At 39.7% G+C, this 12,027-nt stretch overlaps 1 protein-coding gene across 14 annotated transcripts in view; it reads left to right on the plus strand.

The window, feature by feature from the left end:
- TRIP12 (thyroid hormone receptor interactor 12) overlaps positions 1 to 12,027 on the plus strand; it is a 137,053-nt gene that overhangs the window by 119,510 nt on the left and 5,516 nt on the right. For all 14 annotated transcript variants that reach the window (XM_028105255.2, XM_088021521.1, XM_028105257.2 and 11 more), the window contains 5 exons: positions 187 to 285; positions 6,712 to 6,826; positions 7,145 to 7,299; positions 8,349 to 8,513; positions 11,848 to 12,012. In XM_028105255.2, the coding sequence (XP_027961056.1) occupies positions 187 to 285; positions 6,712 to 6,826; positions 7,145 to 7,299; positions 8,349 to 8,513; positions 11,848 to 12,012 (699 nt within the window). The remainder of the gene's footprint in view (positions 1 to 186; positions 286 to 6,711; positions 6,827 to 7,144; positions 7,300 to 8,348; positions 8,514 to 11,847; positions 12,013 to 12,027) is intronic.

The raw sequence follows: 12,027 nt of genomic DNA on the forward strand, positions 1-12,027 counted from the left end.
CCCCTTCCCGCACTCGAGCGTACACTTGCGCACTCTCTCGTGCGCGCGCTCTCAAATTTTTTAAAAAATAGTCTTTTAACAGTTGATTTTTGTTTTTTTTTTTTTTGCACTGCGAGAAATGCCACCTGTTTATTATTAAAGTATAATATAAGCATCGTTTCCTCACATTTGTACTTTGTTTTTTAGCGTACTGTGAACAGAGAGGAGCTGCTGAAGCAAGCGGAGTCTGTGATGCAAGATCTGGGTAGCTCCCGGGCCATGTTAGAAATCCAGTATGAAAATGAGGTGAGCGCATGAGTGTGGATGGTTTTCGACTTAATTTGTGCCTTCAATAAGACTTCATTGGTCCTCTGAAATTCTAAAAGACAATTGGGAAATTTATCTAGAAACTGGAGATTTGCTCTGTTTTGGATGATCTTGGAAGGTCGAAGCTCTCCAGTTTCCAAGATTTAAGTTGTATAGGAAAAGACGGGGTTTTTTCTTGCATAAGAGCAAACGTTTGTGTAATTGTTAGGTTGATAAAGTGAAAGGGTGTTTTAAGCATACCATTCAAAATGTTTGAACTGCTTTTAAAAAAATCACAGATATAACCTGTATAAAAGATGCATACTTATAACACGTACAGTTCTAGTTGTACAAATTGTAATGTCCTGATGTATTCGGTCTGGAATCACTACCACATCAAGATCAAGAAAAAAATCCCATCACCACAAACTGCTCTCTTAGACCACTCTGTGGTTCGCACCCCCACCTGCACCCCCAGACAACTGGTAGTCTATTTTTTGTCCTGTAGTTTTGTCTTTCTTACAAATGCCGTAGGAGGTGGAATCCTACAGTATGTAGCCATCTGTGTTACTCTTCTAGCTCTTGGTATAATGCTTTTGAGATTCATCCATGCTGTTGCAGGTATCGTTTGTTTCCTTTTATCACAAATAATAAGAGTCTGTTGTATGGATACTTCAGGAAATGGTTCATCACCAGGTGACGCACATTTTAGTTTCCAGATTTTGACACTTACATGAATAATGCTGCTCTGAACCTTTGGGTACAAGTCTTTGTATAGACATATATTTTTATTTGTCTTAGGTAAATTCTTCAGGGATGAATTGCTATGTTACTTAGTAAGATATGTTTTTCCTTTATGAGAAACACCAAACTGTTTTCCAAGTAGCTTTGTCATTTCCCCTTCCCACCAGTGATGGAGCTTGTGAGTTTCAGTTGCTTGCCATGCTCACCAGCCCTCAGGTCTTATCTTTTTAATTTGGGGAATTCCAGAGGGTTTACAGTGGTATCTCATTGTGTTCTATCTGCATTTTTCTGATTGTTTTACTAACCATTCATATATCTTCTCTGGAGAAGTGTCCACCCACGTTTCCATCATCGTGTTTTTTTATGATTAAGTTGTTAAGAGTTCTTTATTACTCTGGATACAAGTTCTTTATGAAATAAGTGATTGCAAATATTTTCTTCCAGTCTGTGGTTTATCTTTCAGTTTCCTCATGAAATGTCTTTGGAAGAGCAGAAGTTTTTAATTTTGTTGAAATCCAATTTATCAAAAGATTTTTTTTCTGGTTTGTGCTTTTTTTTATCCCAGGAAATTTTCCCCTCACCCTTGGTTTTCAGAGATTTTTTTTCCCCCATGTGTTTTTCTAGAAGTTTTATAGTTTGGCTCTCATACTGAAGCCTATAATCCATTTTTAGTTATATATAGCATAAAGTAAGGTGTTAAGGATATTTTTCCTTTTTTTTCTAAATATAGGCTATTTCATTTTTCCAGCACCGTTTGTTTGAAAAGGCATACTTCTCCCATATTGAATGACCTTGGCACCTCTTTTTGAAAACAAGTCGATTGTGAATATTTGGATCTGTTTCTGGATTTTTTGTTTTTTTATTAATCTATACTGTCTTGATTACTATATCTTTATAGTTAGTCTTGAAGGCAGGTAGTGTGAGTCCTCCCAACTTTTTCTTTGTCAAAGTTGTGGTTATTCTCCATTCCCTAGTATTCCCATGTAAATTTTAGAATCAGCTTGTCAGTATCTACAGAAATTCTCACAGGATATTGATTGGGATTGTGTTGAAATTTTGGTCAGTTTGGGAGAAAATTGACATATATTGTAGTTCTTACACCATGTAGACTTCCATCTTTCTCTTGCAGTTTCACTTATTAAGTCTAGAGAGGTCTTCCATGTGCATATTTTGTTAAATTTCTCCCCAAAATTTCATGTTTTGTGATGATGTTGAAAAGGATACTCTCCTTATTTTAGTTTGTAGAAATAGTTGATTTTTTTAAATCTTGACCTTATTTTATGTGACCTTGATAATGATTAGTTCTAATAACTTTTTAATAGATCATTTAGGATTATTGCAGAACCCAGGTTTGGGAAACTTTTGTAAAGGGCTGGATAGTAAACATTCAGGGGTTGTGGGCCCTACAGTCTTCCTCGCAACTACTCCATTTTGCCTTTGTTGTACAAGCAGGAAAGTGGCCATAGACAATACTTACACAAATGAGCCTGGCCATGTTCCAACAGAATTTTATTGTCATTGAAATTTGGAGTTCATAGAATTTTCACATGTGGTGAGATATTATTCAAGGTTTTTCAACCACTGAAATTGTAAAAACCACCCTTAGATTTGCAGATGGTACAAAAACAGGAAGTGGGCCAGAGCTGCAGTTTGCTACGCTGTGTTGTTGGACAGTTGTGTCAGCTGTGGAAAATACAATTTTACTTCCTTTCTATTCTCACCTTTGTCATTTACTTGTTCTGAGGCACTTTTAAACAGCCTGGACAGTCCACCAAAAGATTCAAATAATGGTTTTCTCTATATTTTAACTGTGAAATACTGAGTCCTTGGGGATACTCTCCTCCCTCTTTCCCCTCAATATTTTTAAGACAAAACTTGAGAATGTTTGGCCTTCTAAAACTTTTATAGACCCCTCAGTTTTCTTGTCTTAAAATGTGAGTTATAGTACAGCCTCTAACAATCTGCAGTATTACCTGTGGTTATCCAAGGAATTTTAATTATGATTTTGATTTTTCTTAGGCATTTTTATCTCATTAAGACTTTTGAAAAGTTATTTTGAGTATTATTTAGTCATGAAAATTAAAACTTGAAGTAGTTGTGACCTGGGAGGTATACAGTAGGCTGGGGGATCCAGGTTGTGGCAGAGTTCCTGTAGTCCAAGGATTACCGTGTAGTTGATTACAATGTATATGGCTGATGAGTGGCGTAGGTATCAAGTGGATGAGGCTTTCAGACAAGTCCTACCGTCCCAGGAGTGTGTGGGCGGCAGGGTCACAGAGTTATACCTTAATGGAAGTGAGTGAGAAAATTAGGGGACCAAAGGTTGTGGCTCTAGCAAAGGATTGGGCTTGGTGGTGAGGGGCAGGAGTAAATGCTCTGGAAGTGATGGGACAGAGGGAGATGGAGTGGAGGCCTTGACTGCTGGGATAAGAAATTGGGATGGTCTTTTGAATCCACCCTGATCAGGATCGTGCCTCTTGCTCAGAGGATACAGGTTTTTAGATGTTTACGTGCTCCGATTTCTTCTTCATGAAACTGCAAGACCTCTGCTCCAGCTGACTTCTTTTCCTGAGTCTATTTTAACTTTGATTTTTACTTTTTTACTCCAATATATTTTTTTCTTGCCAGGAATGTCTTTCCTTCCCTCTCGCATCCTTCATGGTTCTGTTCAAATTGCATCTCACATGGAACCTAAACAGGTTCAGAATAGCATCACATTGATTGTTCTTAGGTCATCAGGATTGAGTTACTGATACAAAAATCATAATTTTATAATCTTCATTGCTGGATCCTACCTACTAATTATGGAAAAGATTCTAGGAGGATCATTGGGGAATAGAGCTTGGGAGGAGTATTGACTTTTTTTTATACGAAGAGCCTCAGGTTGTAAATCAGATTCAACCATACAAGTCTGCAAGTGGCCATTAGAAAGACTTCAGAGTAGCTCTGATTCAAAATATCAAATCCAGGGGCGCCTGGGTGGCTCAGTCGTTAAGCGTCTGCCTTCGGCTCAGGTCATGATCCCAGGGTCCTGGGATCGAGCCCTACATTGGGCTCCCTGCTCAGCGGGGAACCTGCTTCTCCCTCTCCCACTCCCCCTGCTTGTGCTCCCTCTCTCACTGTCTCTCTCTCTGTCAAATAAATAAATAAAATCTTAAAAAAAAAAAAATCAAATCCAAATGGGCCCCATCTTGAACAGGGAATGATTGGTAAACCAGTCTCTGGGCTCAGAGAGTCTTTAAACCCCAGGATTGGCTGCGGCTACGAGTGACCAAGCTTCGGGCAGGTGAAGTGTTAGGAGTGTGGACTGTGGAGCCTGGCATCAGCGCTGACTGACCCTAATGCTGGGGGGTTCTGTAAAGTCCTGGTGGATGCCTCAACAGGGGCAGAAGAGATGGTCCTTTCTCATCCTGTGTTGTAGATTGATTAACAATAGAACACTGTCACATGTTAAGTGCTAGTATGTGTTAGCTTTTGAAAGGCAAAGACTCAAAAGTTTTGAGTCAGACAAGTTGTCAAAACTCATTTTTCTGTGTTTTTACTTCTAGAGCTTTATGCTTTTCCTTCCTTTAAAAACAAACGAAACAAAACCAAAGTTACTTACCTTTCTAGTGGCGTGGCTGAGTAGAACAGATGCCCGAAAAGATCAGGTTGATCTATGACAGGGCCACTGGCCATCCCAGAGTACGTACGGGGTGGATTTCCAGATCAGCTGTGACCTACCCCTCCACCCTCACAGGTGTGCAGTGATGAGGTGTTCACAGTGATACTCATGCCATTTAATATTTTAAGTCTGTTTTACCTTTAGAAATAACAGCCCATTCCTTGGATGAAGGAATTAGACTGATCTGATTTGTGGTTTCTATTTAGCCTAGGGTAATTATGCTAAAGGGAGGGGAAAAATTGTTTCTAAAGCACCATCTGGTGGATATCAGATGTTACTGCAGTTTTGTTCTTTCCTTTTGGCCTCTCTTCTTTCCCTTCCTTCCTCTCCACGAAATTCCTACCGTCACAGAACTTTTTTTTTTCCCACATACGTACGCATATGTATATGTTAGGCCGCATGATGAAGAAAAATAAAGCAAACCAAGATGGATGGCGATGAAGAAGGGATAGAGTGCTGTAAGAGGACATGTGAGCCGAGGCAAGTCATTACCATTTAGGGAAGGGTGTCTCTAGCAAAGAACAGAGAAGCAAAAGCCCCTGGCCCTTTGCATAACGACTGGCTAGAGTAGGAGCCAAGCTGTGGGAGCGGTCACCGAGGTCGCGCAGGCCGTGGAAGAACTTGAGCTTTTGCTTTGAGTGAGATGGGAGGCCTCTCGGCACCGTGAGACTAGACTAGGAGATGCCAAGAGTGTTGGTGCAGAGACCAGGGAGGCTCTGGCAGTAGACAAGGTCAGGGACCAGTTCAGAATATATTTTGAAAGCGGGGCTTATAGTGTTGAATGATGGATTGGGATGTGCGGAGTAAAAAAGAAAAGCTTAGGTTTTGTTGGCGTCCTGGGCAAATGCAGGTTGCATTCCATTTACTGCCATGGAATACTAACAGGGAACAAGGGTGGTTCCAGAAGGTGTCACCACATCCAACCCGATATGTCACTGTTTGCAAAGTTAGAGTAAAATATTTGGAGGATTGCATCTAATCTGTTAAGCTAGTTTGGATACTTTTTAAAAGTAACTATGGTAATGATAAAATAATACCCATTATTTGCAAATAATCTCTAAGTGAACTCTAGTTCTCTTGACCAGGATGGTGGTTTGATGTAGCCTACAAACTATGATATTAACTTGTCGTTAGCTGGATATCTAATTTATGGTCCGAGCTGGTAGGTCTTGGCAGAACGTGAAGGAATAGCGAGGGTATGAACGTGGACATGGGAGCCTCCGTGAGTTGTTCTCGTTCAAAGGTGTACAGTCACGGCAAGGCAAGTTTTAAAAATACCAGTGCCCAAGCCCTAAACCAGACCTCTCAAACAAGAATCTTCAGCACGTGCTCACCATCTCCCTGCGTACATACTGATAAAGCTCTCAGGAGTTTACAGGGCACCGTGGGGCTTGAGAAGCCCCGACATAACGCTCTGAGGCTAAGTGAGCCTGGTGGGTGCTGGCATGGTCTGGCCTTCTCTGAGCCCTGTGTCATTCAGCAAACCACTGTTCAGTGGCTGCTTGTGTGTCTGCGCACTCCCGAGGGTGTTAAAGTTGCCCTCGAGGGGGAAATGGCAAACACATACTGAAATTGTGGCAGTGTGATGTGATGTGAGAAGTCACTGAACAACAAGTCCCAAAGAAAAAGGAGCAGAGTCACTGGGCAAACAGGAAGCTTCTGAGATGACATTTGAGCTGGTTTCAGGCTAACAGCTCGCCCAAGGGGGCTCTGGAAGGAGCTCCATCCTCAGAGAAAGCCATCTTACTCGCCGGGGGTGTGAGAGCTGCAACAGTACTGTTGTCAGTATATAAGCCTGAAGCAGATGGTGGGAATGTGAGGGTCCTGGGCAGTAACAAAGGGTGGCTTGTTCTTGTTCCAGGGGACCAAGCCTGAAGGAGCACCATCAGGACAGTTTGGGAAATGATGCATGAAATAAACAGTTGCTGTTAGTATCCATATTGCAAAAAGGTTGGCCCAAGAAAAAGGCAGCATAAATTCTGAAAATTTGAAATTGTTCTACATTTGTTCTTCTGTAGGTTGGTACAGGTCTTGGGCCTACACTGGAGTTTTATGCACTTGTATCTCAGGAACTACAGAGAGCTGACTTGGGTCTCTGGAGAGGTGAAGAAGTGACTCTTAGCAATCCGAAAGGTAAGATTGGTTTGTGAGGCAGTCAGTTTGTGTTTTTCAGATCAGGTAAAAGGGCCTTTATAATTCATTAAATAGATTGAATTTCTAGTAGAGGGCCATGGTCTCTGACCTTAATTCAACTTTTAGCCTTTGTTTTCTCTTTTATCAGATTAGGGAGAGCCTTCCAGCTCTAGAGGACTTCATTCCATGATCTGTCTGATTTTTGAGAATACTGAATGTCTTAGATGTTCTTAGTTACCAGGTTTTGTCCTGTCTTGTTTTGTTTTGTTTTGTTTTGGGAAATAGCATCTAAAGTTTTGTGACTTGCTCATTTTATAGGAAGCCAAGAAGGGACCAAGTATATTCAAAACCTCCAGGGCCTGTTTGCGCTTCCCTTTGGTAGGACGGCTAAGCCAGCTCACATCGCAAAGGTTAAGATGAAGTTTCGCTTCTTAGGAAAATTAATGGCCAAGGCTATCATGGATTTCAGATTGGTAAGTTTAGGATTATTTGCTTGTCTACAATTTTTTTGTATCCGTGTACTCTGAAAATATCTTAATCCCCTGCACTCCATGCTGTATTTTAAAACAGTGTTTCACAGACTTTAATGTGCATTTGAATTACATGGAGAGTCTATTTAAAACGCTAATTTGGGTTCAGTGGCTCAGGGGTGAGGCCCACGATTGCACATTTTCTTTTCTTCTTTTTGTCTGCTGCTTTTCTCATTAAAGATTTCACATTTTCATACGAGCTCCCAGGTGATGCCGAAGTGCTGTTATGAACCATTTCTTTAGTAGCGAGGGTCCAGAGAATCAGGCAACGTGAAGGGTGGTTTTAAAGTATTTATTAGATTTGTAATTCATTTAGGAAAGCCTGAGCTTTCTGGAGCTGAACTGCAGTAAGTCATCATTGGAGTGCCAGAGGGAAAATAACCTGTGAACTAAGTATTAACAGAGGTCTGAGTGTTGCCAGGCTTTTCTTCATTTCCTCTTCTCACATTTTCTGAGATACTTTGTCAGTATGTAGAAGACATTTTTTTTCATTTAGTGTCAAGTTTCCAAGCTGACAGTTTCGCTGTGCCCACAGAATGGGTTGTTAATCAGTTATTTTAGAAGTTATATTTTTTGTTTTAATTAGTTGGTTCTTCTTTTAACCTCTTTTTTCCCCCAAACTTGCAGTAATACAAACTACAGTGGAATTTAGTTTACTCCACCCCAAATAGAGTGAGATTCCTAGAAACATCTCTTAGTTTGGAGGCCCTTATGGAGAGTATATGTCCATTATTGAATAGATAACCTTTTCAGGGTCAGTGTTTAAATAGGATTCTTTGGTGTACTAAGTTTTTCACAATATCGGGGCCCCAAATTGGGTTTAAATGGGAACAATTGTGTATAATGAGAGAAACAGTTCCAAATGGGTTTTTTTGGGGGGGGTTATTATTACTCAGCCTTTGTAAACGATCTCTTAAAGTGTCAGTTATAGAACTGAGGCAATTCTAGAAGCTTAGCGTGACTGTTAGAATATTTTGTGTATTTCCTTTCAGGTGGACCTTCCCCTTGGCTTACCCTTTTATAAGTGGATGCTGAGGCAGGAAACTTCACTGACATCGCACGATTTGTTTGACATTGACCCGGTTGTAGCCAGGTCAGTGTATCACCTAGAAGACATTGTCAGACAGAAGAAAAGACTTGAACAAGATAAATCCCAGGTAAGCTTAGAAGATGAGGAAATAGGGACACCTGGGTGGCTCAGTCAGTTAAGGGTCTGCCTTAGACTCAGGTCATGATCCCAGGGTCCTGGGATCGAGTCCCACATCGGGCTCCTTGCTCAACGGGGAGCTTGCTTCTCCCTCTGCCTATCGCCCCCCCCCCCTTGTGCGCACGCGCTCTCTCTGGCAAATAAAATCTTAAAAAAAAAAAAAGTCTGGATCGGTTTCTGTTGCAAGGTAAGGTTTTTGTTAAGTGGTTATATTTGACCCAGTTATTATGTTTTATTACTTTTACTTATATACTTTATATTATTTTAGAAGAGTTTAATTTTTTTGTTAGAATACCTGAAATGATTTCACAGTGGGAAAGGATGACCCATAAAAACAGCAGGTGATAAATAAACCGCTTGATTGACAAATGAAATACACTCCTGACTTGAACCCATAAGGCTCTTATTTATTAAATTTTAGATGGGCATTATGTATCTGGGCAGATACTGTATCATACTGAATTTTTTTAGTAAGCATTTAAATCAATAAAAACTATTCTCAGTACAGATTGTTTTTCCAGAAAGATAGCTTAATGTAGGAACAGCAGTCCACTTGTTTCTAGAAAGATCTCAGGAAAATAGTTTTAAAGGTCATGGTGGGTGTTCACTATTTCTTAGCAATACCTGTTGAGGCTTCTCTATTAGAATGGGTAATCTTGAGCTCTATATCATTAATATGTATTCTTTACATATTAATAAGAGATTAAAAATTATTTGACCCAATCTGAGATTAATAGTGGTTCTATATCAGATGTTAGAAGAAGACAAAGTTGTATTTAAAAAACAGTGGCACAGATTCAGTTAGCTATATTTGGGCAGGCAGCGTGGCCCAGTGTTAAATCAACTTCCATATTATAAATTGTGTAAACTGTCACATCTCCTGGTAAACTGGAGAATAGCTGTCGGCAGATGGGGATTTTAGAATGCCTTGTTAGCAAAGAAGAAGGTGATTTGTAAGTGAATTAATTTTATCTCCCTTACTAATTGGTGGTGATTTTTGGTGAAAGAAGTTTGTTTATGAAGAGAAATTGGCACTTAAAAGAGGCCGAGTCCGTCTTTGCCATAGAAGATCTATTGTCTTAGGATTTTTAGAATCAGTTTTATGCTTACCGACTTTGTAAATTTTAAAAACAAATGCTATCTTACTAGGAATCATCTCTTAGATAAATAATGCCCCCCAAAAAAGAGGGAAAGAAAGTAAAACTCAGGCACTGTTCCCCGTGTATATTAACTCATTTAATCCACGACACCCCTCGGAGACTTAGGTATTTCTGTTATTCCTCTTTTGTATGTGAGACACGAAAGGCAATAGGTCGCGTAAGCGGCCAAGGTCACAAATCCAGAGCGTGGGCGGAGAGCAGAATCACACGCAGGCTGTTGGCTCTGGGGCTGTCACTCTTACTCATTTTGCAGTATGCCACCCGTTCTCTTCTTCAACTCTTTTTTGAGATTTGTTCTTCTAATCTTTAATCTTTATTTTTCATGTTGTCAATTTAAAAGTATAAAATGCATAGCACAGAAACCACATTCCTTGGACACTGCTCTATTGTTTGAACCAATTTTCATCCAGCACATGAGGAATGGTGGTATTTGGTGTTCTGGAGCACCTCACTTCATATAAAGTATACAGATGGAACAAACTTGGTAGTATAAATTCTTAAAAGATACATGGGAAATGGGGTAAAGTCTGAAGAAATGAACAGTGAATTCCTTTTAAATATCTCAGGGACACCATACTAGATTCCTATCAATGATAGCATTTTATAATGCAAACCTTTATAAATAAGCTGTTTCTTAGGTAGCTGTGGGAGAAGAGACTTTCTGTTAGAATAGCAGCGACCACCTTGATCTGTGGTCGATCAAGGTGGGAGGGGGCAGTTTTGAGAGCTTTCCAGCAGAGAACATTCGAGCGACGTTGATGATTACTAGTCTTTCTGAAGAATAATCTTAAATGTAAAATGAAAGACCTCCCTTCTGATGTCATCAGATGATTCACCTGAAGCTGGGGAGAGACCTAAACACAGGCTTTTGCAGAGAAGGACAGATTAAGATTATACCTTAATCTTAGTGCTATCTCCTTTTCTGCATTCTGAATTAATCTGGAATCCTCAATGGCTTTCATTTCCTTTTTATTTTTTATATTTTTTATTTTTATTTTTTTTTTAATTTTATTTATTTATTTGACAGAGAGAGACACAGCGAGAGAAGGAACACAAGCTGGGGGAGTGGGAGAGGGAGAAGCAGGCCTCCCACTGAGCAGGGAGCCTGATGCGGGCCTCGATCCCAGGACCCCGGGATCATGACCTGAGCCGAAGGCAGACGCTTAATGACTAAGCCACCTAGGCGCCCCTCATTTCCTTTTTAAAAATGACTAATTTTAAATCAGAACTTCCTAGCTTTAGTGTGTAAATGACAAATTTCTTGCACCTGGACTGTGTTGCCACTGGGAATTTCATACTTGGAGGTATTTCCAATTTGGAAAGCCATTTTGCTTCTTCCTCCTATGCCATATATACCTTCATTTTCAGCTAGTATTTGCAGTTTTGCTTTTGGTCTTTGGTTTCTAATCTTAAAAAAAAAAATACATATTTTATATAAGCCTAAATATTCTTAAGCATTTAAAAAACTGAATAATACAAATTGCTTTTAACATTTGTCTTTAGAGTATGACTTGAGGGCTTTGTTGGAACCTTTCTTCACTGAAGCATTATTGTGTGCATACAGAGCTGTTGTGCTAGTCCTGAAGTCATTGGATGAGTAATCTCCAGGGTGGTGTTCCTTAGACTTGAGCTTTGCAGGGGGGAAAAGTTAATTACCATTCCTTAGATAGTACATTATTTGTATTTACTCAAGTAATAATGCATTATTTGTGTTTATGGTTTCCTGTCTAAGGAATGGTAATTAACTCAATGTAATTGGATTCATTAAGATTAATAAAGAATTTAAGAAAAGTTTGTCTGGCTCTGTAACCACTCTTAAATTGACCATCGCGTAAGCGATTGACTTTTTGTGAAATCTGATTTGAAATATGGTCACAGTGACAGACATCTCATTTTGAAGGAACACTTAAGTGATCTTATTTTTCCCCATACAAAAATAGTTGGATTTTGAAGTGCTTAAGATTATTTCCTTTGTGATCTGTGACTTGTTCATGTGTAGATGATGACACAAAAAGAAATACTGTAAGAGTGGAAGGAACCCTTAAAATGCATTAGCATATCTTTTATAAACACAGAACCAACTGAATGACTGTGCTTGACATCTCTCATCCCCCCCCTCTTTAGACCAAAGAGAGTCTACAATATGCATTAGAAACCCTGACTATGAATGGCTGCTCAGTTGAAGATCTAGGATTGGATTTCACTCTGCCAGGGTTTCCCAACATCGAACTGAAAAAAGGAGGAAAGGATATACCAGTCACCATCCACAATTTAGAGGAGTATCTAAGAGTACGTAATTGCGGC

This window comes from Eumetopias jubatus, unplaced genomic scaffold (assembly GCF_037043125.1).
Source record: "Eumetopias jubatus isolate StellerSeaLion01/CBP00866 unplaced genomic scaffold, mEumJub1_p1.0 scaffold_3, whole genome shotgun sequence".
NCBI lineage: Eukaryota > Metazoa > Chordata > Mammalia > Carnivora > Otariidae > Eumetopias > Eumetopias jubatus.